This window comes from Oratosquilla oratoria, chromosome 19 (genome assembly GCF_046742065.1).
Source record: "Oratosquilla oratoria isolate Oo_2021 chromosome 19, ASM4674206v1, whole genome shotgun sequence".
Taxonomy (NCBI): Eukaryota; Metazoa; Arthropoda; class Malacostraca; order Stomatopoda; family Squillidae; genus Oratosquilla; species Oratosquilla oratoria.
In genome coordinates, this window is record NC_134795.1 from 22,625,860 (window position 1) to 22,653,573 (window position 27,714).

A 27,714-nucleotide genomic window follows, 5' to 3' on the forward strand; every position below is an offset into this window, starting at 1 on the left:
ACACACACACACACACACACACACACACACACACACACACACACACACACACACACACACACACACACACACACACACACACACACACACACACACACACACACACACACACACACACACACACACACGCACACACACACACACATACACAAAGGGATACAAAGGATTGTAAAGGAGGAGAATTCCGACATTGGACATTTTTATGGGATTTTTTCACACTAAAATAAACAAGTTTCTATGCTAATGTTCTAATAACAATATAATGTATAAACTATATATAATGAAAAATATGTAAAATTTAAAAATATTACTTAAGTGATCCTGTACAGGGCATTCATAGCAAAGGTTATGATTTTCAGTATCGTCAGTATACATTATCTTACTTGCCACACTATAATACGCTTTGGCATCCACTTTACCAGTCCTGGCTGCTCTGTTCTGCAGGATGTGTACTTCATAAGGTCTGTGTAGCACATCTACCACACACACCGCTTGCAAAGATCTGGGCTTGGTGCATCCAGACTAACCACACTCGCCACTATCGCTGTTAGCAAATGTGGTAGAGTAGAACAGCCCCAGCCCGCCACCTAGTCTAACCACCATGCCGCTCCCACCACTCGTGGGGGATATGTCACGGTTGCAGGAGTGGTTTATTGGCCAGTTCTCAGAATCAACCTTCATCAACAACTGTTAAATGAAGTTTCCCAACGCAGATCCTTCCACACAAACACACAAATGCACAAACACACACACACACACACACACACACACACACACACACACACACACACACACACACACACACACACACACACGCACGCACGCACACACACACACACACACACACACACACACACACACACACACACACACATACACACACACACACACACACACACACACACACACACACACACACACACACACACACACACACACACACACACACACACAAACACATTCGTCGGATGGACGGCGAAGACTGGAGCTCCGAAGAAAAAGTGAAATTTTCGTGGATCTCAACGTCAAGGAAGTACTTTTTTGTATTTATAGGGAACGGGAAAGCTCGTGGTGTAGTGGGAAGGTGATGAAAAAGGAGAAGGGGAGGGATTACAGAGGGAAATGGAAGGAAATGAAGAAGGAGAGGACTTGGTCCAGGCAGGCAGACGCCATATGAAAAAACTCGGCCCAGAATTCAGTGACGAGAAAGGGACTAACGAAAGTGTAAAGATTGAAAATATAGATAAGAGCAGCACAATAGGAAGGGAAGATAACAATTTCCAAGGATTTAATGGGGGGGGGGGAGCCAACCCTCCCCGATTAGCAAACCTAGAAGAAAAACTTAAAAAAAAAAAAAAATTGTCAAACATTGGAAGGATAGGTTCGGTGAACTCACGAGGATAAGGCAGAGTTGAAAAAATGGAAGAATTAGAGAAGGTGAATCAAAAACTAACTAAAGAAATAGAAGTATTGAAAAGACAGTTAAAAGACGTAAAATATGAGAATGAGGAATTAAAGAAGAAGAATAAAGAGAATAAAGAATCCATAGCAAAAGAAGCACAGGGTTGGAAAAAAAATCCAAGCAAACAGCAAAGTTGCATTTAATGAAATAATAAAACTGCAAATGAAAGAACAAACTGAAGAAACAGTTATTAAAGTGATGAGATAGAAAGAGAATATAGTAAGAGACTTAGCAGATAAAAAGAAATGTATAATTATTTTAGGGATGGAAGAAAAGTATAATCTAAATAGGACTACAAGAATTAAAGAGGAAAAAGAAATATTAAACTGTTTATTAGAATTAGTTCAGGAAGTTGGACCTGAAATAGGAAAACAAATTGAAGAAATGTATAGGATTGGAAAATATAGTACAGATAAGACCAGACCAATTAAGATTAAATTCAGGTCACAAACGACAGCAGAGAATATCTTAGCGAAAACAGGGTAACTAGCAGACAGTGAACAATATAAAAAGGTATGGATAAAAAGAGAAATGAATAAAGAGGAAAGAGAGGGAAAAATGAGAAGACAAGAAGCTAAGGAAAAAACGAGAACAGAACAGAGTCAGAAAAAGAGGAATTCTATTGGAGAGTAGTGAATATGAAAGTGAGGAAATGGGTCATACCAGAGAAAAACAAAAGGGAAACAGAAAATATAATTAAAGTAGCAGAAAATTAAGAGTGTCTTACACAAATATAGATGGCTTAATAACAGGATTGAACGAAATGAATGATTATATGAAGGAAAAAGAACCGGATATAATGGGAATTGTAGAGACAAAATTAAAAGGTCCACTACCACCCAACAGTGTAGGACATTATGTATATAATTATTGGATTAGAAACAGAGAGACAAAACAAGGGGGTGGAGTTATGTATGACCGATCTATGAGTAATGCTGTGACCTCACACACACACACACACACACACACACAAACACACACACACACACACACACACACACACACACACACACACACACACACACACACACACACACACACACGTGTGACAAACACACACACACACACACACACACACACACACACACACACACACACACACACACACACACACACACACACACACACACACACACACACACACACACACACACACACACACACACACACAAACACACACACACACACGAAAGACTACCAGCTGTTGCTTCCTTAAAAAGAATAGATACTATATTCCTTTGGCAATAACTCAAAAAGACCGTGTTTGAGCTCGTAACAGAGGGGCAAATGCATTACAAATGCAAAAAATGAGAAAAATTTGTGGGCATTGATGAAAGCCAATGTATAAGTGTGTTACACTAAATCAAAGTAAAATATAAAATCATCTTTATATCAGCGTACCAAGAGTAAACGATGAAACCGTATAGGAATCGATTGGTGAGGCCCTTGAAAATATTGACCACACGATCAGCGAAGGACATCGGAAGCGATGCGTCATAACGAAGACTGACATCGTAGGAAGGAAAGCTGGGGTTGCCAAAGAGGGCATCTAGTTCAGACTCCATGCTATTACGGTGCACCCAGATGTAAGGAACCTGAAAAGACAGAGAGGCAATATGACCAAAATCTCGTAGACTGGGCACCTCTTAGCAGCAGCAGAAGAAGAGAGACAAGTATGAGGGCAAATGGCATGGCGAATGTTGTCGTAGTACCTCAAGTCGTCATGAAAGACGTTTGGTAAAACTTTCAACTAGCGGTTAACTTTAAATAGTTGATGACGAAATGGGTTGTAGATCAAATCTATTCTTCAAGGGAAATTGAATGTTATACAAGAACAAAATTAATATCTCCTAGGAAAATTGCCTAAAACAAAAGATTCTCATGGTACATTAATTCTTCTTCTTTCATCTTCTTCTTCACCATAGGAAAGGAAGCTGGGATTCTCAGTGCTCAAAAAAAAAAGAAAAAAAAAAGGAAAATCAGAAATTGGAAAAAATATACTGATTCAATTGTGATAAATAACATAAAGTCTCTAGTATTAAAAAAAAATGCTGCAAACCTAAAGGCCTATGTGCAGACATCAGTCATCGGAGCTGCCTAGTGTAGGCCTTATGGTCTCTTGCAGTCTCCTTCATTCTTATTTTCTTATCGTAAATTGTAGAACATGACTGAGCCTCTCACTTTGGCAATGTGAGTGTCGCACAAAAAGAGAAGAAAAATCCTCGATGGAGGAAGATGCAGTAACCTTACGAAAATTTATCCTTTGTCTTACCTTAAAGTGATGTACAAACTTCAGCAAGCAATTTGAAGCTAGCGTGCTCATCATGATTAAATCGAACGTCTCGTCGAAAAGTTGATTGATCCGAGGGTCTTCAAGAGCATTAGCACAATGACTTGCGGCGAAGGGCAGAAGCTGTACCAAAGGAATTTTATCAGTCATGACATGGGTTCTAATTTTGAATAAACTCCTACTTCCACTGTGAGAAAAACTGAAAAGAGAAAGTAGCTGTTCTCATAAGGCCTAGCTTAAGCAGAATGTTCTTTTTTTATCACGAACAGGGAGAAAATGAGGTAGAAATACCTTTAAGGCGTCAATAATAGTAAAACCTAACATGCTGGGCATTGCGAGGGTTACGTCAAGTTGAGGCAAAGCGATTTCTCTGACACCTGCGATTTGTTCGTTCGTCTCGAAAGCTGAGACGAAAGTCACCTGTGAAGTTCGTAGACTGCTAATAATCACCGAAGTACTTGTAACACTACTCTTATAGTCATATACTCGTATTCCTAGCTGAGAGGCTTCATATTTTATCTTACTGAGTTTCCTTGAGAATGATAAAGGTTTAGAATACATTTTTCTTGCGAATCTGAGCCATTTGCGCAAGTTTCTCTGAAATAGCTAGACTTACGTTAGACCCACCTCATGTCCATGCTTGGCCAATGTGGTGGCGACGGAGGCGTAAAACCCCCAGTGACTCTTCATGGAGAACGGTACAAGGAAGAGTATATTGGAGGCCGAAGTGCCGCCCCCTAGCAGGAGAACTAACGAAAATCCAAACAGCATGATCTCTTCACCTGTCCAGTTGAGAAAGAATATATGTATATATATATATATGTATATATATATATATATATATATATATATGCATGTATATATCTATATATGTATATATATATATATATATATATATATATATATATGTATATATAGTATATATATATATATATGTATATATATACATATGTAAATATATATATATATATATATATATATATATGTTATATAAATATATACATATGTAAATATATATATGTTATATATATATATATATATATATATATATATATATATACATATATTTTGAAATTGTTTAAGACAAATGAGAGTGATAGGTGGGTAAGGGTAAATGAAGATGGGCTTTTAGAATACGTATTCTAAAAGCCCATCTTCATTTACCCTTCCCCACCTATCACTCTCTCATATATATACATACATACATACATACATACATACATACATACATACATACATACATACATATATATATATATATATATATATATATATATATATATATATGCTAATAAGAACACGGGTACGTGTGTTCACTTATGCAAAGTAGACCACTTGGAAAAAGAAACTAACGAAGCAGAGCGCTTTCGTATATAACATCTTCAATGCAACAAGTACTTCAGTACTTGTTGCACTGAAGATGTTATATACGAAAGCGCTCTGCTTCGTTAGTTTCTTTTTCCAAGTGGTCTACTTTGCATATATATATATATATATATATATATATATATATATGCATATATATATATATATACATATGTATATATATATATATATGTGTGTGTGTATATATGTATATATATACATATATTTTGAAATTGTTTAAGACAAATGAGAGAGTGATAGGCGGGTAAGGGTAAATGAAGATGGGCTTGCCCATCTTCATTTACCCTTCCCCACCTATCACTCTCTCATATATATATATACATACATACATACATACATATATATATATATATGTATATATATATATGCATATATATATATACATATGTATATATATATATATATGTGTGTGTGTGTGTGTGTGTGTGTGTGTGTGTGTGTGTGTGTGTGTGTGTGTGTGTGTGTGTGTGTGTGTGTGTGTGTGTGTGTGTGTGTGTGTGTGTGTGTGTGTGTGTGTGTATATTCGACAAGAGAAAAGACAAATGTATGGAAAGAGTGGTGTAGGTAAAGTCCAGGAAGGAGTGGAAGTACTTTATTCTCTAACGTTTCGACAGAGTCTTCTTCAGAGAGATAATGGTACAGGCAAATTGAAATATATTGTTTATATACTAAGCGGGTCATCTCACAGGTCACCTTGGGATAGAGTTCGCTATATGTGCCTCCTTGATGATCAGCTTCGATAGTTTTTCTTGTCGACTTTTTCATACCGGTGTGTAAGACTTTGGTGCTGTTCCAATTAGGCATATGGCTGTGTTGTGTAGCGTGTATTACTAACAAATTAGATGTTCTGTGGTGTCGCATGTCGTTCTTATGTTCGTATAATCCTTTTGTAATTCCTCGAGAAGTTTCTCCAAAATAAGCTGCATCACGTCCACCACACAGAATCTTGTAAACCACGCTCTTTCCATTTTTCTCTCCCGTGTGCTGGTTATTGAACAAAATATCCCTTGTATTCTGTCCTGAGGATTGTACGATTTTTATCCCTATTCTTGTGAGAAATTTGGAAATTAATTCACCTCTTGTACAGTAAGAAACCACTAAAAATATTTTTCTTTCCTTTGTTCTTCTGTAACTGTGTCTTTTCTTCTCCGTATTTTCTTGGCTTTATTTTTCAGTTTTTGTAAGAGACCCGGTGAATATTTCAGGCGGCTGAAAGTCTCTGTAATGTGTTTACATTCGTCGTGTAAAAATTCTTCGCTACATATTCTAAATGCCCTAAGGAAAAAGCCAATTATTATGCCGGATTTCGTTCTTGTGTCGTGTCACGATAAGTAATGAATAAAATCTTCTTTGTTTGTTGATTTCCTATTTACTGAAAATTTTGCACTTCCATCAATACAATGTATTACCGTGTCTAAAAATGGCAGTTTCTTGTCTACCTCCTTTTCCACTGTGAATTCTATGTACCTATTTACATTATTGAGCCTACGAATTTTGTTATCTAAATCAGTATTTTCTGGTACTGTAACTAATACATCGTCTACGTAGCGAAACCAGGATGCTACTCTTCCCATGATACGTATGTATTTATATACTTCAAATGATTCCATGTAAAGGTGTACCATAATGGTACTGAGAGGAGATCCCATAGCTAATCCTCGGAAATGTATATACTCTTGGTTGTTAAAAGTGAAGCAGTTGAATTTTACACATAATGAAATTAATTTCACAAAGTCTACTTTTTCAACCGGTAAATCACTGTCATTTACTTGATTTAGCACCTTTGTTACTACTTCCATTGCCCCCTTCAATCTCTACGTTGGTGAATAGAGCTTTTGGGTCATAGCTAGCCATCTTCTTTTTGTTTAAATCTGAGTGCCTCAATCTGTTGATTAAATCAGTAGAGTTGTGTAGATGTGCGCTGTTGATTGTGCCTATTGCTGAAGATAACGGTTTCGCTAGATGTTTTGCGAGTCGATGAGGTGCACTTCCTATTCCTGAGGTAATGGGTCTCACTGGGATTACTGGCTTATGTACTTTGGGAATCCCTCTCATCCTTGGACAAAGTGTCACTGATTTAACCCATTACGCTATCTATCTATATATATATATATATATATATATATATATATATATATATATATATATATATATATATATATACATATATATATATATGTATATACATATATGTATGTATATATATAAATACATATATATACATATACACACACACACACACACACACACACACACCACACACACACACACACACACACACATGTGTATATGTATATATATATATATATATAAATATGCATATATATATATATATATATATATATATATATACATATGTATACATATATAATATATATACATATATACTGTATATATATATATATATATATATATATATATATATACATATGCAAGATGCTGTAATATCATAATTCATTTGATATTTGTTGTGTTATCATTTGTCTGTCTGATTTTCATTTATTATTAGTTATATGTCAATTTATTATTATTTACTATTTACCTGTTTCTTTATCATTTGACTGTGCCTATGCATTTATTTGTTTTATTTGTTATTTACATTATTATATTTTTTATTTGTTATTTTATTATTAATATGATTTTTTTTATGCATCCGACCTAGATATGGACCAAAAGGTCTCCTGTCGGCATGCTCCACCTTTGTAATCCTTTGTAATATATATATATATATATATATATATATATATTGCATATATAAATATATATATTGCATATATAAATATATATACATGTATATATATATATACATATATATATATATATATATATATATATATATATATATATATATATATGTATATATGGGAGGGTGGTAAAAAAACATACAAGTCAGAGCTGAGTTTATTCCTCTAACGTTTCGGCTTTACACCTACAGTTGTAAAGCCGAAACGTTAGAGTAATAAACTCAGCTCTGACTCGTGTGATTCTTTACCACCCTCCTATCTTCATCTGTCCAGATAGATCACACACACACACACACACACACACACACACACACACACATATATATATATATATATATATATATATATATATATAAATATATATATATATATATATATATATATATATATATATATATAATACTGATGACCCACTTTCGGAGAAGAATAAGCGAAGATATAGAGATCTGTACATTTCGATCACTTACTGTGATCCTCTTCAGCAGATATGAGTTATAAAATAGAGAACAATGTGTATTTATAATGAAACAGTGAGGATGCTTAAAAAATTTACAAATCCAAATGTAGTTTCAGAAGAAAAATAGTAGAATCCTAATTAATAAACAATTTTCCAAATTACAACATTTCCCATGATCAATGGTCACCAGATTGTATTTCCTCTTTTGCAATAAATAAAATGTTACCATCTACATTAGCGGTGGACAAAAATCACCAAGGTCCATGCCACGCCGGACATGTGATCTGAGCCACTAAGATCCGAGCATGCGTGCCGGGCATGTGACCTGAGCCACCGTCCCTTCTTGCTACCTCACTGTTTCATTATGAATACACATTGTTCTCTACTTTGTAACTCATATCTGCTGAAGAGGATCAGAGTAAGTGATCGAAATATACAGATCTCTATATCTTCGCTTATTCTTCTCCGAAAGTGGGTCATCAGTATTATTTTACAAATGTACTACGACATATCTTTGTTGGATATATATATATATATATATATATATATATATATATATATATATATATATATATATATATATATAAATTCATCTTTAATTATATCAAAGGCACCAGACAAGCAAATTTCTACAGTTACCTGATCCAAATCGAGCGACTGCAAACCTTCGTGACCACTATGCAACTGTGAAAACGACTGAAGCTCCTCCTACTGCGGCAAGTCACAGAGTTCTGGTTTATCCTTATCGGTTCAGAAAAACGCCAACTCATTCTGTTAAGGGTGAGTAAGAAGAACAGAAACGATAATCATGTTCAAAGGAAAACGAAGTTCATGGAAAGTCGCCCTCGAGTGTTTTAAGAATGCCATTAACCTCAAGAATGTTAATCTGACTTGCACCGGGTGGATTTGTTTAAATTAAGAAATATCTCGAATAACTCGATAAAGTAAAAGGACTACTAAGATAAATTTATTCTGGCTAACATTAGACGAATTTACTAATTATATTAGAATTGGTATTGTTATTATTAGATAGAGTTTAATGTGAAGATAGGTGTCAAACATTGCCGTCACTCCTATCAGTACCTACAAGTGCTTAATTTGAAAGTGAGTTGAGAGGAAGAATATGAGAAGAGGTTAATGATTTAAGTGGATAACGTACCTAAATGGGGCAAAAATAGAAACCAGATTAGAGAAGGTTTAAGAAGACAAAAAAAAAAAAAAAAAATCGAAATGAAGCATGACTTCAAATATTGAAAAAAGAAAGAAAAAAAATCAACACTGTAGAGCGGGTTTTTGAGAAATTAAACCTGTATAGGTGGCAAGGAGACGAAGACAAAAAAAAAATCATAAAAAAAAAAAATAATAATAAGGGAGCCTTCTCAGAAAAGATAAGAAAATACGTTACAAAGGTGGGAGCAAAAGGTCTCCTGCCGACATGCTCCTCCTTTGTAGTCCTTTGTAATCTTTTGTTAGAGCAATACGGTGTACTGGTGGGGTGATCTGAAAAGTGCTGGTATTGCGTTTGCTTTCTTGTGGGTTTGAATCCTGCACATCTCTTCGGTTCCCATCAGTGACTGTTACCTGCCTAATTGCATAGGGGTTAAAGTAATGGCTTCCGCCGTAGCTCAAAGACATCTTAAACAGTGTGTTGATACTGATCTTAATATGGATGGAAGAATAAAGTAGTAATGATAGCAGACAGAAACAGAGTTCGAACACCAGAAATGAGGCCACTATGAGCCATGATTGGAAGAATGGTGTGTGATACAGATAAGGATTAACAACAGAAAGTACTGGAGGTTGCCATACCTTTAACAAGTATAGATAAAAAAATGCTAAAGGTTACTGGAAGAAATATCGCAACTACTTCACCTTTTCGTTTAAAACGCTTACTCACATTTTATAAGTACATTCACTCTTTAGATGATGACAAGAAATAAAAAATTATATGAAAAAAATTACAGTATAACTGAAGAGGGTAAGGCGGCCATAAGCAAGTTATTGGCGTGACAGAGTATTAATTATGAATATAAATACATAAATGAATTAATGACAAATCAAAGAAAATCTCAAAGATGTAGATCTCTATCTCAATTTCAATTTAGGAGATTATAAGCAAATTACCGGCGTGACAGACCGTAAATTATGAATAGAAACACATAAATGAATTAATAACAAATCAAAGAAAAGTTCAAGGAATATAAATTTCAATTATTCCGCTGCTGACGTATTCATATATGAAAAGTTCGTGAGGTCCTGCTTGGCATTCTAACCTTAATTACTATGGTCACTGCTAACAATATAAAACTTCTAGTTCCCCAGGTTCCGAATCTTTTTTCATGATTTCAAGATTTATTTCATTTCATCTAGAAATGTTTTGAAGGCGTCAAATATCAGACTGTATATCGGTTTGAGCAATTTTTGTATCAAGGATAACAAAATGACTTCAACCAATCAGTGACGAGGAAGGGGACACTGTGTAATAAATATGTTGACAAAAATGTACTATGAAAAAAGGAAATTATGAAGAATTGGAAATCCAAATATTTCAATTGGATTATCTGGCCATATTAGTAAAAGGCGTCTATGTCAGTTTATAGTAGACAACTATGTTGGTGATATGGTTATCCAATATATGTTTGATTTCTCTTTGGGGTTCTAGTTAGACACACCGTCCAGAAAGAGTGGAACTCCCGAAGGATCAGTACAGTTTCGAGTAAAGGTTTGACCTACGCTATGGTTCTCACAACATTAATATGATTTTTTTTCTTTTTCTTTTTTGTCGCGCGAGTGACATATTTTCCTATATATAGCTTACAATTAGGTAGGCTTCTCGAATAGATAAAAACAATTGTCAGATTACGAATTTTAATTTTACATCGTGAAAAGCTCCCAGTGGGTCAAAGCTTTGGTTCGTGATTGTACATATAGGCATTTTTTAGGTTTGTTTATGCTTGTATTAAGGTAATTACTTCCTGTAGGAGACGGTTCAGGCCACAACAAGGATATAAAGTCTTGAATCCAGAGCTGAAATCACATCCATATCTACCAAATGCAAAAATAAAATTTAGCAAAAGAAATTTGACTTTATTTTTTCGAAGGACCACCATCACCTAACATACACCGATAACTCTCTTTCGATTAACCTCTTAGATGAGGCTGATCATTATATATATATATATATGTATATATATATATATATACATATATATATATATATATATATATATATATATATATTCTGGCTGGATGCATGTAACTTCAGCCCTCTGAAGGTAACACCATGTTGTACTGAGTCCAAAGTGCGCCATTTTGATTTCAATTCTTTCTGAAAGAATTGACCGATTTTTCATCCCCTCACATGTGTTTCCAGGGCGAAAACAATAAATTAAGGTTGAAGACTAGTCTGTGTGGTGCTTCTTCGTACCACGACAGCAGCGTCGAAGGCAGCACCTCAACAGGGCGAAGGGAATGAAGACCACAAGACAGATGGCCAGAAACAAAGCGAGCCAGACATCGAAGTTATACAGGATGAACCTGAAGAAGAAACAGAATGTATTGACAGTTTTCTTTCATATCCTCCCCTCTCTCTCCCTCCCCCTCTCTCTCGCTTTATTATCCTCGTTCAATGGTTATATATGAGCTTAGGTATGCTACGGTTACGAAGTCTGCTCTAGCTTATGGTAATTGTATTATTCTTTAATTATGGTAATTATATTCTTATGGTAATTGTATTCTTATGGTGATTGTATTCTTATGGTAATTGTATTCTTATGGTAATTGTATTCTCATGGTAATTGTATTCTTATGGTAATTGCATTCTTATGGTAATTGTATCCTTATGGTAATTGTATTCTTATGGTAATTGTATTCTTATGGTAATTGTATTCTTATGGTAATTGTATTCTTCTTTAATTGATAACTACTGTAATGGTGGCACTAGGGCTTTTGTGACTCAGAGACGAGTGGAATATGACTTTTACCTCTGTCTGTACTTACCAGCTCATATCTACGGCAGGGCAGCGGAGGTGGTCCGCCCCGCCGTGACGAATAACATATTCGGTCCAGTAGACAACGGTCTCCTCCGACGTCATCGGCTGGTCCCTCACGATTGCGCTCTTCTTCCGCACATTTTCATGAAGCCTTGGGAAAAGACAGAATAATCTCTACCGACTTTGAAGTTGAATCTACATCCTCATAGCTTGAAGCCATTATTATTATCTTCCTTTCAAGTTAGTATTTAGTGTAGAAGTATTTCAAAATTTGATGTCTTTCCAACGCACCTAAGGATGGACTATGAGAAGGAACTTATGCTGATGTTTGTCATTACTCATTTAATAAAAAAAAAAAAAAAAAGATGGATGGTTGGGGTGAGGGGGGGTTTTAGGAAGAGATGAATATCTGTTGAGCAGGGAAGAGAGAAGGTAGTGGATATGTGTGATTGCAGAAAGGTTAAGTATGGATGATATTTTGACGCAGCCCTAACGGATTTCTCTCCGTCTTCTCTACTTTCCACAAGAAATGACAAGTGGGGAGGGTCGCCATGTAAATGAAATGGCCCTGCTGTGGATGCACTGTACCTTGCTGCATTGCCTCTGACTCGGGCAGTGGGCAGGAGACAAGTATGACTCCTCAGCCACGAGGAGCTAAGATGAGACGGAAACAATGGGTGTTTTGGTGGGACTGGAAGCTTGCCTTGGCTGGCTACCCCTCTTATAAGGGGAAAGAGTCCCTTGGTGATATAGTTAGATATAATCAAAGTATATAATCATTACCTAGAATCAGTGAGAGCTCCTTCCACGACCTTCACGAATTTCTCTTCCGTCAGGTCCTCCCATTCGAGACGGTATGCCCATCCCTCCCGGTGACCCATGCCAATGTTGTGACTCTGGTCCGAGAACATGGGCATGCCGATGATGGGCACGTTGTGGTGGAGAGCTTCCTGCAGGCTGTTGATACCACCGTGGCTAATGAAGAGGCGGATCTTTGGATGTGCTAAAAAGACCGAAAAGAGTTTCAGGTATAGGGAGAGAAGAATTCCAAGTAAAATTGACGTATATTGAAAGTATAAAGAAAATATCAGTGACTGTCATGGAAAAACTGGCTGACTGCACTGCTAAAACAAATCAACGTTTCAAGTATAAGCATAGAGAGTATCAAGTAAATCACCAAGGATACTATGAAATTACATAAATGACTTCCGGGCGCTGGGTTGATAAAGCTGTTGATTAAGGAATTTACCTTCGGATGAAATATCATGGGGGAGGAGGAAGAAAAGGGGAGGAGGAAGAGGAGGAAGAGGAGAAGGAAGAGGAAGAGAAAATGGAAGAAGAGGACGGAGACGAAGACGAAGAAGAAGATAAAGACGAAGACGAAGACGAAGACGAAGACGAAGACGAAGACGGTGAAGAGGAAGAGGAGGAAGTAGAAGGAGAAGAAGTAGAAGGAGAAGGAGAAGGAGAAGGAGAAGGAGAAGGAGAAGGAGAAGGAGGAGAAGGAGAAGGAGACGAAAAAGAAGAAGAAGAAGAAGAGGAAGAAGAAGAAGAAGAAAAAGAAGAAGAAGAAGAAGAATAAGAAGAAGAAGAAGAAGAAGAAGAAGAAGAAGAAGAAGAAGAAGAAGAAGAAGAAGAAGAAGAAGAAGAAGAAGAAGAAGAAGAAGAAGAAGAAGAAGAACAACAACAACAACAACAACAACAAAATTAAAACAAAGGAAAACTTCATTATTATTATAGTTATTTGTATTTCCAGGGAAAACCCTTAAGACATGGTTTTCGTGCTTTGCATAAACAAATTGGCTATTGAAGAAACGCACTGAGATAAAAGTTCCGGATACACTGATAGGCAGGTTCTAAGCAAAGCTTTAAGACCACATTGAAAATAAACATCTCTTTATGCTGTCAAGAGAAGATAGTTTTATATATATAGAAAAGACAGTTCTAAGTAAAACCTCATAGAACTACATTGTACTTTGGAAATCAGGGCTGGTGAAAGACTCACTCTCTGTTTAGTGGCGACTGAATACCTTTGGTCGGATTGCGCCGAAATAGAAGCTATGGAAACCATAACGTAATACAGGTAAAATTCACCCCGAAAATAAGCACCAAATCAATATTCATGAAAGAGTGAATTCACCACAAATAAAGACTCTTTGTCACACCTAAGATGTCCTGCTGGGGGAGCCACTTAGCCACACGGACGTTGGGCGGGAGGTCTTCCATGTGTCCCTCATTCCACTTCCAAAGGACCCTCTGCTTCAGGCGACCCAGACCTCTCACCAGAGCCCTACGGTCTCTGGAACAAAGAAAAGGAAAGAAAATGAATGGAAAGGAAAGGAAAAGAAAGGAAGGGAAAGAAAAGGAAAAGAAAGGAAAGGAAAGGAAAGGAAAGGAAAGAAAAGGAAAGAAAAGGAAAGGAAAGGAAAGGAGAGGAAAGGAAAGGAAAGGAGAGAGGAGGGAAGGGGAAGGAAGGGGAGGGAAGGGAAAGAAGGGGAGGGAAGGGAAGGAGGGGAAGAAAATGAAATGAAAGGAGAGAGGAGGTAAGGGAAGGGAAGAGAGAGGAAAGAAAAAGAAATGAAAGAGGAAAAGAAGGGAGAACAGGAGAGGGGAGGAAAGGAAAGGAAAGGAAAGGAAAAAAAACCCAGAAGGAATAGATTGTAGTGGAATGGAATGGAATATAATGGAAAGTGAAAGGGAAGAAAAAGAAAAGAAAATAAAATAAAATAAAAAATAAAATAAAAGAAAATAAAAGAAAAGAAAAAATAAAAGAAAATAAAAGAAAAGGAGAGGGAAGGGAAGGGAAGGGAAGGGAAAGAGAGGAAAGAAAAAGAAAGTAAAAAAGAGAAAAGGCGAGACAAGGGGAGGAAAGGAAAGGAAAGGAAAGGAAAGAAAAGGAAAGGCAAGGAAAAAAAAGGAAAAGAAAAGGAAAAATGACAAAAGGAATGGAGTGTAGGGGAATAGAATGGAATGGAATGGAAAGTAAAAGTGAAGAAAAAAGAAAAGAAAAGAAAAGAAAAGAAAAAAGAAAAAAAAAGAAAAGAAAAGAAAAGAAAATCAACGAGAAAAAAGAAAGAAATACATACATACATATACCAAGGCTTTTTCCCCCTTACAATGGAGGTAGCCAAAAAGGACAAGGCATAAAATCATTCCCACCCATTCCATCCCTGAATACACTCCACACCCCTCCCACCCTCCCTCATATCTGAGCACCTCCTGGATGACGGGTCATCCCTGCACCCTGCCCACTGCCCTGGGTCAGAAGCAGTGCCGCAAGACACAGCACATCCACAGCAAGGCAGCTTCATTAAATTGGCGAACCCCCCTCTCCGTCCCCCCCCCTTGCATAAAAGAAGACGGGGAGAAATCCCTTCGGACTGTGTCAACTTTTGCTCACACATACTACCTCACCCCCCATCCCCCTGCCCATTCCACCTCATGCAATCACAACATCATCCATATACAACCATTATCCATTCACCCCTATCTTCTGTCCTCTCCCGTTCTTCTTCAACAGACATTCCCCTCTTCCCCAACGCCTCCTTCACCCCATCCATCCACCTCATCCTAGGACGTCCCCTCATGTTCACTCCCTTCACATCTGCCTTCCATACCTCTTTTACTAGTCTTTCTTCACTCATTCTTTCCATGTGTCCAAACCATCCTAATATTCTTTCATCAACCCTATCTCCCAGCTCCTTTTCCACCTCTGTTCTCCTCCTCGCCTCCTCAGTTCTCACTCTATCTAGCCTAGTAACCCTCATCATACTTCTCAGACACCTCATCTCAAACATAAAAGAGAAAATAGGAAAATAAAAGAGAAAGAAAAAAAAAGAATACAAGAAAAGAGAAAATAAAAGAAGACTAAGAGAAAAAGATAAAAACAAGATAAGATAAAAATAAAGAGAAAAATACAAGAAGCGAAATGAAAAAATAAGAAAAGAAAAAGAAAAAGAAAAGAAGAGAGAGAGAGAGAGAGAGAGAGAGAGAGAGAGAGAGAGAGAGAGAGAGAGAGAGAGAGAGAGAGAGAGAGAGAGAGAGAGAGACCAAAATGAGTGAGATATTCCTAAAGTAAACACGACTGACTTGTCAGATCGAATGTGTATGTAATAATTTTATATTCAATTATTGAATATTTACGTCGGAAATCTCTCTGACTTACATTGATCAATAAGGTATCTTTTTACTATGTATGTAGCTTGAACAAAATAATATTGCAATGAAAGCTAGATTTTCTACAAATTGCACAATAGCATCCAGTTTGGAAATACATCAGAATGAACAAAGTTTCCTCACAAAAATTATTTCTGAATCTTGTAGCCAAATTTTGAAAAGACGTATCAGATATCAAAATTAATTTGATTGATATCGAATAAGATTTGGCATATCAAACTTTGCATCCGATCACAAAAGATAATTCAGATTATGGATCTGACAACCTTGACCATCATGTTGTCAGTGAATATCAAGCTTTCCAAATCTTGTGAGAATAAACACCTTGTGAGATCGAAACCTTTATTGGTACTACGTTTCGCTTGTTACAGCTTTTTCAAGTACAGACATGACACACACTCTGAGCACATATAAGCCAACAGGGAAGGAACTGGGAGAGGTTATCAGAGAGGGGTGGGTGGTAGGTGGAGGGGGAGGAGGGGGACGGGTGGGACTTGGTGGAGACAAAGGAGGACATTTCGGACAGTTTGTTGAAGTGGACTAAGGGGGACATTTCCTGTTGGCTTATATGTGCTCAGAGTGTGTGTCATGTCTGTACTTGAAAAAGCTGTAACAAGCAAAACGTAGTACCAATAAAGGTTTCGATCTCACAAGGTGTTTATTCTCACAGTCTTGTCGGCTTTTGCCATTGTGATTCATCTTTCCAAATCTTCTAAGGTTTAATATTCAAGTAATAGTGTCACAGAAGAACATTCATTTCAGGGATTTCTATGTCTGAATATGGCCAACATATAAGAGATTTTAGTTCCTAGACCAAATTGAAATGAAATTCAGTTAAAATGAAATAAATGAAAATGAGCAAAAAAGTTTAATTATGACTCTGACTTAGAACCAAATGATTTCTCGGGGAGACCCTCAGTAGATCCTGTTTCTCACTTAATTTGTCCGATTTGAACTCAGCCTATATATGAAAGCATTCTTACGAACAGATCATCATATATGTACTCGTTTGAACAAATAATAAAGGTAGATACTTTTCAGGCATGTCTGAAGTTTGGAAGACCGAACCAAGACCAAAGTAGATGAAGCCAAAGTCACCAGATCCCTGCACCCAGTCCTCCAGGTCCTGTGGATGAATCTCACGTGTAATAAATTCCACATGAATCTCACGTGTAATAAATTCCACATAAATCTCACGTGTAATAAATTCCACATGAGTCTCATGTGTAATAAATTCCACATAAATCTCACGTGTAATAAATTCCACATAAATCTCACGTGTAATGAATTTTACATGAATCTCACGTGTAATAAATTTCACACGAATCTCACGTGTAATAAATTCCACATGAATCTAAAAAGACATACATAATGAATTACTGAGACAGACAGACAGACAAACAGGAAGACAGACAGACAGACAGACAGATAGACAGACAGACAGACATACAGACAGTCAAGAAGGCAGGCAGACAGACAGAGAGACAGACAGACAGACAGACAGACAGACAGACAGACAGACAGACAGACAGACAGACAGACAGACAGACAGACAGACAGACAGTCATGCGAACGTTTCAGACATTTTCGTTTTTCGTAGCGGGGCTGAGAGTCAGGTCGGTACCAAAAGCTGGGTCAGGGAGGGTAATATACATGCCTTAGGTCAGGTCATTTAGGGGCGAGGGCCCAACAGTCAGCTCAGCAATTTAGAAGAAATGTATAGCAATCTAATTGATCTGATCATTAATGCACAAAACACATTTATCTCCCTAAGGTGAATACGGAAAAATAGTAAAACTCCGGACAGATTGAAACATGAAATCGGAATGAAAAGAGGACTTTACGTAAAAAAAAAAAAAAAAAACGGGGAATCACACCTTAGATCAAGATATAACGAAATGGCAAAGCTGGTTAAAAGGAATACACATACTGCGAAACGTAATTATGAAATCAAGGTTGTCAGTCAAGCAAAATCCAACCCAAAGGGTTTCTTTCATCTCTATAGAACCAAAAATAAAGAAAGAATAGGACCAATTAAAAACGGTGAAAATGACATAATAGAATCGGAGGAAAAATGAGTGAGGAGTTTAACAATTATTTTCTATCGGTGTTTAATAATGAGAGGTTACATAAAGTACCTGACTGTAATCCGATTTACAGAGGGGATGAAGAAAGTAGTCTATCTAATATCAGCATTAGTAAAGAAGAAGTAGTCAAGCAGATTGAAAGACTTAAAGCTAGTAATCTCCGGGTCCAGATGAAATTTTTCCAAGAATGCTTAAGGAGTGTAGATTTGAAATCTGCGACCAGTTAACTGAAATATTCAATAAATCGGTAGACACTAGTTTTGTGCCAACTGCTTGGAGGCAGGCAAACGTTGTTCCTGTTTTTAAGAAGGGAGATAGATCGTCCATATGCAACTACAGGCCAATCAGTTTGACATCGGTTATATGAAAAATGCTTGAATCAATAATAGTAAATAGACTTAGAGAACACATCAAAGGGCATAATTTAATTCGTGATTCACAGCATGGTTTCTCCAAAGATAAGTCATGTGTGACTAATCTTCTATCCTTTTACACTAAAGTATATAAGGCGTCAGATAACAATGAAAATTATGATATTATTTACCTTGACTTTAGCAAAGCATTTGACAAGGTGCCTCACCAGAGACTACTAAATAAAATCAAAGTACATGGCATAGGAGGAAAAGTGTTAGAAAGGATTAGAGCTTGGATTTGTAACAGAAAACAGCGGGTCACCATAAATGGAGTAAAATCTAGGTGGGGCAATGTTACTAACGGGGTCCCCCAGGGCTCGGTTTTGGGTCCCTTTTTGTTCATTATGTACATAAATGACTTAGACGATGGGATGAATAGTGATGTTAGTAAGTTTGTGAACGACACTAAAATAGGACGCCTAAATGGGTCAGGAGATGACGCAGAGATTCTGCAGGATGGTCTTAATAAATTGTTAACATGGTCGGAGAAATGGCAAATGAACTTCAATATCTCTAAGTGTAGCGTGTTAAACGTAGGGCTACACAGCCCCAAAAATAGATACATCTTAGATTACACGTTTTTAGAAAAATCTGAGTGCAAGAGGGACTTGGGAGTTCTGGTGAGTCCGGACCTTAAAATCAGGAAGCAGTGCATTAGCGCCAGAAATAAAGCCAACACAGCATTAGGTTTCATTGCTAGGACGGTAACGAATAGAAGTGCAGAGGTAATTATTAAACTCTATCTAGCGATAGTTAGACCCATCCTTGACTATGCGGTACAGTTTTGGTCTCCGTCCAACAGAATGAACAGAAATTCACTAGAATCAGTACAGAGAAGAATGACCAAAATGATACATGGACTCGGAAATTTGCCTTACGAAGAGAGGCTTAGGCACCTAAACTTACACTCTCTGGAAAGACGCAGAGTGCGGAGTGATCTAATAGAAGTGTTCAAGTGAATCAAAGGCTATAACAAGGGAGATGCAAACAAGGTCATCATAATAAAAGAACAGGACAGGGCTCGCAGTAATGGGTATAAACTGGACAAATTTACATTTAAGAAGGAAATAGGCAATAATTGATTTACTAATAGGGTAGTCGATGAGTGGAATAAATTTAGTAACCATGTAGTAAGCGCTGAAACTATCAGTTGTTTTAAGAAACAATTAGACAACTTTATGGATGGGGAGGACAGGTGGTGATGGATACGGAGCTTCCTAGTGTAGGCCTTGTGGTCTCTTACAGTCTCCTTTATTCTTATGTTCTTATGTTCTTATGTTATATTCAGACAGACAGGAAGTCATACAGACAGACAGACATACAGAGAAATAAAAGATGGAGAAAAAAGTCAAGCAGCCAACAATTACTAAGATATACTTAGAAAAACTCGAGATAATGCAGGTGTCTTTTGGCTAATGGTAACCAGGCAAAAGGAAAGGACCTCACGGGAAAGTGTCAATTGATACCATTTAACCTTTTTCCTACCGAAGATCATATCATGGAGGCGAACTGAGTATCCTAGTAGTAGTCAAAAAAAAAAAAAAAAAAAAAAAAAAAATCGACATGGAAAAGGCATTTAACCTAACACACAAATAAAAGTTACTTCAACTCAAGCTTCTTTGATTTGAAGTATACTATCTAGTCTCTAGTATTATTTGTATAACATTAGCAGCCCTTTAATCTTGTACTACTAATTATCTTGTGACTTGGACAGGTAAAATGATTACTGTCGAGTATGTGTGGATATCACCACCAATTGTCACATATCTATTTATTTGTTTAACTTTATTCTATCATTATCATTATTAAGGAAGCTCGTTGGCTGAGTGGGTTAGGGCGTCGTTACTTGCGGCGAAGGTCGAGGGGATGACGGTTCGAATCGTGCCACCGGCGAGGTTGAACCAGGGGCATGGTTTCTTAAATTCCACGCTACAAAGCCTTCTGTGAGGGGCACCGTCCTAGCCTTCCGATAGGGGGAAATTTGTGACGTTGAAATAAATCAAAATTATTATTATTATCTACTTTTACATCGGAAGTCTTTCCATGTACAGGGAAAGTAGATTGTGAATGAAGTCATATCGTGGTCTGAGAGTGAGGCGATAAATGATGTAGATATTGCTTTTACCTGAGGAAGAGGTTTGGCTGGGCGAAGGTGAAGCCCCCCGGCGTGGATGACATTTGGCACGAAGGCTTTGGGAATCTCCATCGAGCGAATGCTGCCAAGGGAAAATGCAAACAAATAAAAGTGTTTTATGATTTAGTGGTCTGATATGTTAATCAGTTTCTTTTATTGGATTGTTCTGAGCTTTTAGCCATTCTCTAGGCTCGGTATCCGGCATTCGAATGTCATTTTTCATGGAGTTTCGTATATATATATATATTTTTCAAGTATATTTGGTCATGGCTACCTCAGATGTAAGGGGGAAAAACCTTGGTGTATATATATATATATATATATATATATATATATATATATATATATGCGTATATATATATACATATATATATGCGTATATATATATATATATATATATATATATATATATATATATGTATATGTATGTATGTATGTGTATTTGGTCAGCTGTTGATATATTGATATTGACTCCAATATTCAACAATTTAACTAGAAATCCATAAAGATCTTGCGTAGTGATGGAATATTACGCTTTGCTTGTATTCATGTAGACATTGTAACAAAAGCAGTTTATATTGCTCAGAGGAAGAGGAGGTGAGCTTAAGAAAATCAGAAACCCTTTCATAACCAAATATTGTGCATTAAGAGACAGTACTTACATATTCTCTAATTAAAAGTTACCCGAAAAAGGCCAGTTGTAATAGCTCGTCAATTGTTAAAGAAAAAAAAAATTAAGTCTCAGAACTTCTCTGGTTAACGCGAAAGGTCAAAGAACCACGACATTGCTTGGTGTAACCACTTACCCATTCAAAAATAGAAGACTCGCTTTTTGACGCATCTTGTCCAGTGACGGCATGTCATCAGGAAAGAGGCCACGGTCTCGGCCGTCCTTCTCTATCCTGCAAAAATAAGATGAAAGTCGGAAGGGAACATCCGATGAGCCGAAAGTGTATGAGCACTAAGGCGTGTTAGTACAAATCAAATGTTCAGTTTCCACTCACTCGCACACACCCACTCATTTACCTACTGCAAAACAAACACACACACACACACACACACACACACACACACACACACACACACACACACACACACACACACACACACACACACACACACACACACACACACACACACACACACACACACACACACACACACACACACACACACACACACACACACACACACACACACACACACAATTAAAACCTTCTCTATTGACTACTCGACGACAGTGTTTGAAATATGTTAGTGTACAACAATGCTATACTAATTCCAATTTCTCTACTCTACCCTCAAATTATTTTGTTAGCAATATACCACGAGAGAATTCGCCCATTGAGCACATGGTCGAACAGGCTCCTGAAAAGGTTGGCAGCTCGATTCACGAAGGACATCGGAAGCGGTGCGTCAAAACGAAGATTGACATCGTAGGAAGGAAAGCTGGGGTTGCCAAAGAGGGCATCTAGCTCAGGTTCCATGCTATTGCGGTTCACCCAGATGTAAGGAACCTGCAACGCCAAAGAGAATACAAATTTGATATTAACTGGGCACGTAGAAGCAGTCAAAGTGACAATGGGAAATCAGGCACATTTTATAGGGTTTAGAAAATGAAGTATATGGTAGTGGCATGGCAAAGCTTGGCGTCGTTATGCTTTATACGAAAGAGGTTAGAAAATACTTCCGATCTGCAGTGAACTTCAAATGTTAATGATGAAATGGGTTGCTTATCAAACGTGAATTTCAAGTAAAATGAATTGTTGCGCACAAGTTGTTGTGGGTAAATTTACGAAGACAAATCCCTGGGCACTGAAAAACAGGTCAGGTCTACGTAGTACTAAGTGAATAATGTAGGAAAAGATGTTGAAGTTTCCAATGTTATGAAAATAAAGGAATAATAGATAATGGGTAATTATAGGGACGATTAGGACAAATCTTGTAAAGTTTCTAGCTTTCATGAATGATGAAGGGCCACAAAACTTTTGGCTCATATAATGGTCATCAGTCATTAGAAATTTATTGAAACAAAACTGAGCGTTCTACTTTGGTCATGCGAGATCTGTAAAGAATATTTCTTTCTGAAAGGAGGAAGATGGAATAGATATACAAAAATAGATAAAGAGACATATAAGTAGACAAATGGATAAATAAACAAATAAATGAATGAATGAATAAATAAATAAATAAACAAATTGATCAATATATAAATAAATAAATATATAAATAAACAAACAAATAGATTAATAAACAAACATATTAATAAATAGATACATAAATAAATAAATAAACATATAAATAAATAAGTGAATAGATGAGTGAATATATAAGATAATCCCATGACTTACCTTAAAGTGATGTACGAACTTTAGAAAGCAATCTGCAAACACCGAGCCAATCATAATCAAATCGAAGTTCTCACTAAAAAGCTGGTTGACTTGAGGATCTTCAAGAGCGACTGCGCAATTGTTTGACAGGATGGGTATCAACTGTAAAAGGAGGAGAGTGATGTTGATGAGTTTTCATCTATGACAACTTATTTTTTTTTTAGTGTGTGTGTGTGTGTGTGTGTGTGTGTGTGTGTGTGTGTGTGTGTGTAATCTATGAATTTTGTATATATATATATGGGAGGGGAGGCTTGGTTGGTTTCAGTGATACCGAGTAGAAAAAAGTATGTGAGGGCACGCACTGGTATTCACTCTTTATGTGAAAAAAAGTGAAAGTAGGTGAGAAAAAAAATCGGAGAGTGAAAAAAAGAGCCTGGATTAGATGGGTGCCATGCGGAGCGTCTGAAGAAATAGATTACATTAGTAGTGAACTGGCTGGTGGGGTTGTTTAATATGTGTCTAAGGGAGCGTAGAGTGCCAGAGGACTGGAGGAGTGCCTGTATAGTTCCACTTTACAAGGGAAAAGGTGACAAATGCGAGTGTAGTTGTTTCAGAGGGATCAGTTTAAATGTAGTTGGGAAGGCTTATGGGAGGGTTTTGATTGAGAGGGTTAGGAGATGAACAGAGGGTGTAATTGGTCAGGAACAGAGTGGGTTTAGGACAGGTAGGGACTGCGTGGACCAGATAGTTGTAGTAAGGTAGATATCTGACAAAGCCTTTATGGATTTGGAAAAGTCTTATGACAGGGGTAGACAGGAAGGCGCTGTGGGAAGTTTTGCAGATATACTGTATGGGATTGGAGGAAAGCTGTTAAGGGTAGTCAAGAGTTGAGAAAGAGGGGAATGTCTGTTGAGAAAGGAAATGAGTAGGCAGGGAATTGGGATGAGTAGAGAATGTATGTGTATGGATGATATTGTTATGCAAGCAAAGGAAGGCTGGGGATAGGAGGCAAGGGGTGCTTATATGTGAATGGTATTTTGACGTAACCCAAAGGGAGTTTCTCCTCGTCTTCTCTTTTTCTGCATGAGGGGACGGAGAGGGGGGAGGGTCACCGATTAAGTAAAGCGGCCTCGCTGTGGATTAACTGTGTCTTCTTGCATTGCGTTTGACCCTGGACAGTTGACGGATGCAGGGATGACCCGTCATCGATAAGGAGATGAGATGGAGAGGGGGCGGTGGGGCGGAAAGAGTGCTGGAGGGGAGTGAAAGGGTGGAAATAGGTACGTGCCTTTGACTTAGCTACCTCCCTTATACTGTCTAAGGAGAAAAATCTAATCGTATATAAATGGAATTTTATTTCGACCATCCTCTCTCGTCAGAGTGGCGTCTCCACGGACAGGTGAAGCTTCGTGGACAACGGAAAAAGAAAATAGATGTACCTTGAAGATGTAAAAAATAGTGATGTTAAGTACGTTGGGCATGTTGGGGGTAATATCGAGTTGAGGCAGAACGATTTCTCTGACTCCAGGGGTTTCTTCCTTCGCCGGGAAAGGAGAGAGGAAGGTCACCTGTGAAGATCGTAGACTGCTAATATATAATCACCGAGGATCTTGTAATATCACTTTCATATTCATATACAGTCAACTGAAAAAGTGTTTTTTTTTATAAACTTTCTTATAACTACAAAACTTTGGAATATATTTCTATTGGGAGGGTGAGACATTTTGGCCAATAAACATGAATATATTCTATAAAAAGCGTGGAAATATATATTGTAAATGTTGTTATTATTGTAATTATCATCATTGTCATTATTCTTATCTTTATCATTAACATAGTTATCACTATTCCCATCATTACTGCAATTAGGTAAACACACACACACACACACACACACACACACACACACACACACACACACACACACACACACACACACACACACACACACACACACACACACACACACACACACACACACACACACACACACACACACACACACACACACACACACACACACACACACACACACACACACACACACACACACACATATACACACACACATACACACGCACACACACACACACACATCTCAAGTCCAAGCTACTCTGGTACCACTAGTCTTAAATGAGACCCACCTCATGTCCATGCTTGGCCAATGTGGTGACGACGGAGGAGTAGTACCCCCAATGGCTCTTCAAGGAGAAGGGTGCAAGGAAGAGTATACTGGAGGCCGAAGTGCCGCCCCCAAGCAGGAGAACCAGAGCAACTCCTAACAGCATTGTCTTAACCTGTCCAGGATTGAAAGACTATGTATGCCTATGTATTTCTGTATATATATATATATATATATATATATATATATATATGTATATATATATACATATATATATATATATATACATGTGTGTGTGTGTGTGTGTGTGCGTGTGTGTGTGTGTGTGTGTGTGTGTGTGTGTGTGTGTGTGTGTGTGTGTGTGTGTAGAAACCACAAAGGATAATGATGAAATTATGACCAAGCGTTTACATATATATATATATATATATATATATATATATATATATATATATGTATATATATATATATATATATATATATATATACTTAGGGCGCAGGTTTTCTTTTATACACACTGAATTGAACACCACAGCATTTTCACAGTTATCAATTTTCTTCTTGATATTTTCAAGTTTCCTCACTAAAGTTCTAATATTGGGAGGATGAGCGGAAACGAACTTTCCAAAGTTCTCCATTTTAATATTTGACGTTTCGACTACATAGAGTCATTATCAAGTTACAAGAACAGTTAAGGCAACACAATCTACAGATACGTTACATGGTCACAGGAAAAAATTAGAATCACTCACTGTGATCCTCTTCAGCAGATATGAGTTACAAAGTAGAGAACAATGTGTATTTATAATGAAACAGTGAGGATGCTGAAATAATTTACAAATCCAAATGTAGTTTCAGAAGAAAAATAGTAGAATCCTCCTTAATAAACAATTTTCCAAATTACAACATTTCCCATGGTCAATGGTCACCAGATTGTATTTCCTCTTTTGCAATAAATAAAATGTTACCATCTACATTAGCGGTGGACAAAAATCACCAAGGTCCATGCCACGCCGGACATGTGACCTGAGCCACTAAGATCCGAGCATGCGTGCCGGGCATGTGACCTGAGCCACCGTCCCTTCTTGCTACCTCACTGTTTCATTATAAATACACATTGTTCTCTACTTTGTAACTCATATCTGCTGAAGAGGATCACAGTAAGTGATCGAAATATACAGATCTCTATATCTTCGCTTATTCTTCTCCGAAAGTGGGTCATCAGTATTATTTTACAAATGTGCTACGACATATCTTTGTTGTAAATATGCATATATATACATATATATATATGTATATATATACATATATGCATATATATATAAATTCATCTTTAATTATATCAAAGGCACCAGACAAGCAAATTTCTACAGTTACCTGATCCAAATCGAGCGACTGCAAACCTTCGTGACCACTGTGCAACTATGAAAACGACTGAAGCTCCTCCTACTGCGGCAAGTCACAGAGTTCTGGTTTATCCTTATCGGTTCAGAAAAACGCCAACTCATTATGTTAAGGGTGAGTAAGAAGAACAGAAACGATAATCATGAGAAGAGGTTAATGATTTAAGTGGATAACGTACCTAAATGGGGCAAAAATAGAAACCAGATTAGAGAAGGATTAAGAAGACAAAAAAAAAAAAAAAAAAAAAAAACTCGAAATGAAGCATGACTTCAAATATTGAAAAAAAAAAAAATCAACATTGTAGAGCGGGTTTTTGAGAAATTAAACCTGTATAGGTGGCAAGGAGACGAAGACAAAAAAAAATCATAAAAAATAATAATAGTAATAATAATAAGGGAGCCTTCTCAGAAAAGATAAGAAAATACGTTACAAAGGTGGGAGCAAAAGGTCTCCTGCCGACATGCTCCTCCTTTGTAGTCCTTTGTAATCTTTTGTTAGAGCAATACGGTGTACTGGTGGGGTGATCTGAAAAGTGCTGGTATTGGGTTTGCTTTCTTGTGGGTTTGAATCCTACACATCTCTTTGGTTCCCATCAGTGAATGTTACCTGCCTAATTGCATAAGGGTTAAAGTAATGGCTTCCGCCGTAGCTCAAAGACATCTTAAACAGTGTGTTGATACTGATCTTAATATGGATGGAAGAATAAAGTAGTAATGA

General features: G+C 37.1%; 2 protein-coding genes across 6 annotated transcripts in view; both read right to left on the reverse strand.

The window, feature by feature from the left end:
- Window positions 1-9,130, reverse strand: part of LOC143035801 (UDP-glucosyltransferase 2-like) — an 18,083-nt gene extending 8,953 nt beyond the window's left edge. The window contains exons 1-5 of one of the 3 annotated variants that reach the window (XM_076202773.1): window positions 9,005-9,128; window positions 4,380-4,534; window positions 4,044-4,172; window positions 3,735-3,875; window positions 2,864-3,057 (exon numbers count right to left, since the gene is read on the reverse strand). In XM_076202773.1, the coding sequence (XP_076058888.1) occupies window positions 2,864-3,057; window positions 3,735-3,875; window positions 4,044-4,172; window positions 4,380-4,523 (608 nt within the window). In that variant the 5' untranslated portion in view covers window positions 4,524-4,534; window positions 9,005-9,128. Of the gene's footprint in view, window positions 1-2,863; window positions 3,058-3,734; window positions 3,876-4,043; window positions 4,173-4,379; window positions 4,535-8,978 lie in introns of all 3 variants that reach the window. The other 2 variants (XM_076202772.1, XM_076202774.1) reach the window with 2 other exon arrangements.
- A 2,051-nt stretch (window positions 9,131-11,181) lies between these two features.
- On the reverse strand, window positions 11,182-27,111 carry LOC143035515 (UDP-glucosyltransferase 2-like). 3 transcript variants are annotated; one of them, XM_076202379.1, is made up of 12 exons: window positions 26,971-27,111; window positions 25,616-25,768; window positions 24,911-25,039; window positions 23,493-23,633; window positions 22,468-22,658; window positions 21,948-22,043; window positions 21,133-21,223; window positions 17,542-17,633; window positions 14,497-14,630; window positions 13,115-13,334; window positions 12,339-12,482; window positions 11,182-11,876 (listed from the first exon to the last, which is right to left on the reverse strand). In XM_076202379.1, exons 2-12 carry the CDS (start codon window positions 25,757-25,759, stop codon window positions 11,741-11,743), a joined length of 1,518 nt encoding a protein of 505 aa, XP_076058494.1. In that variant the 5' UTR covers window positions 25,760-25,768; window positions 26,971-27,111; the 3' UTR covers window positions 11,182-11,740. The 3 variants fall into 3 exon arrangements, with proteins under 3 accessions (XP_076058494.1, XP_076058495.1, XP_076058496.1); XM_076202380.1 differs by lacking the exon at window positions 24,911-25,039; XM_076202381.1 differs by lacking the exon at window positions 26,971-27,111 and having other exon boundaries at window positions 11,183-11,876; window positions 24,911-25,115; window positions 25,616-25,739.
- Between the last annotated feature and the right edge of the window lie 603 nt (window positions 27,112-27,714).

Coding starts and splice junctions, on each gene's coding strand:
- LOC143035515 (XM_076202379.1), bottom strand. CDS start 25,759: ATGCTGTTAGGAGTTGCTCTGGTTCTCCTGCTTGGGGGCGGCACTTCG. Junction 25,040..25,615: donor TGGCCAAGCATGGACATGAG/GTGGGTCTCATT, acceptor CGATCTTCACAG/GTGACCTTCCTCTCTCCTTT. Junction 13,335..14,496: donor CCCCCAGCAGGACATCTTAG/GTGTGACAAAGA, acceptor CGGTCTTTTTAG/CACATCCAAAGATCCGCCTC.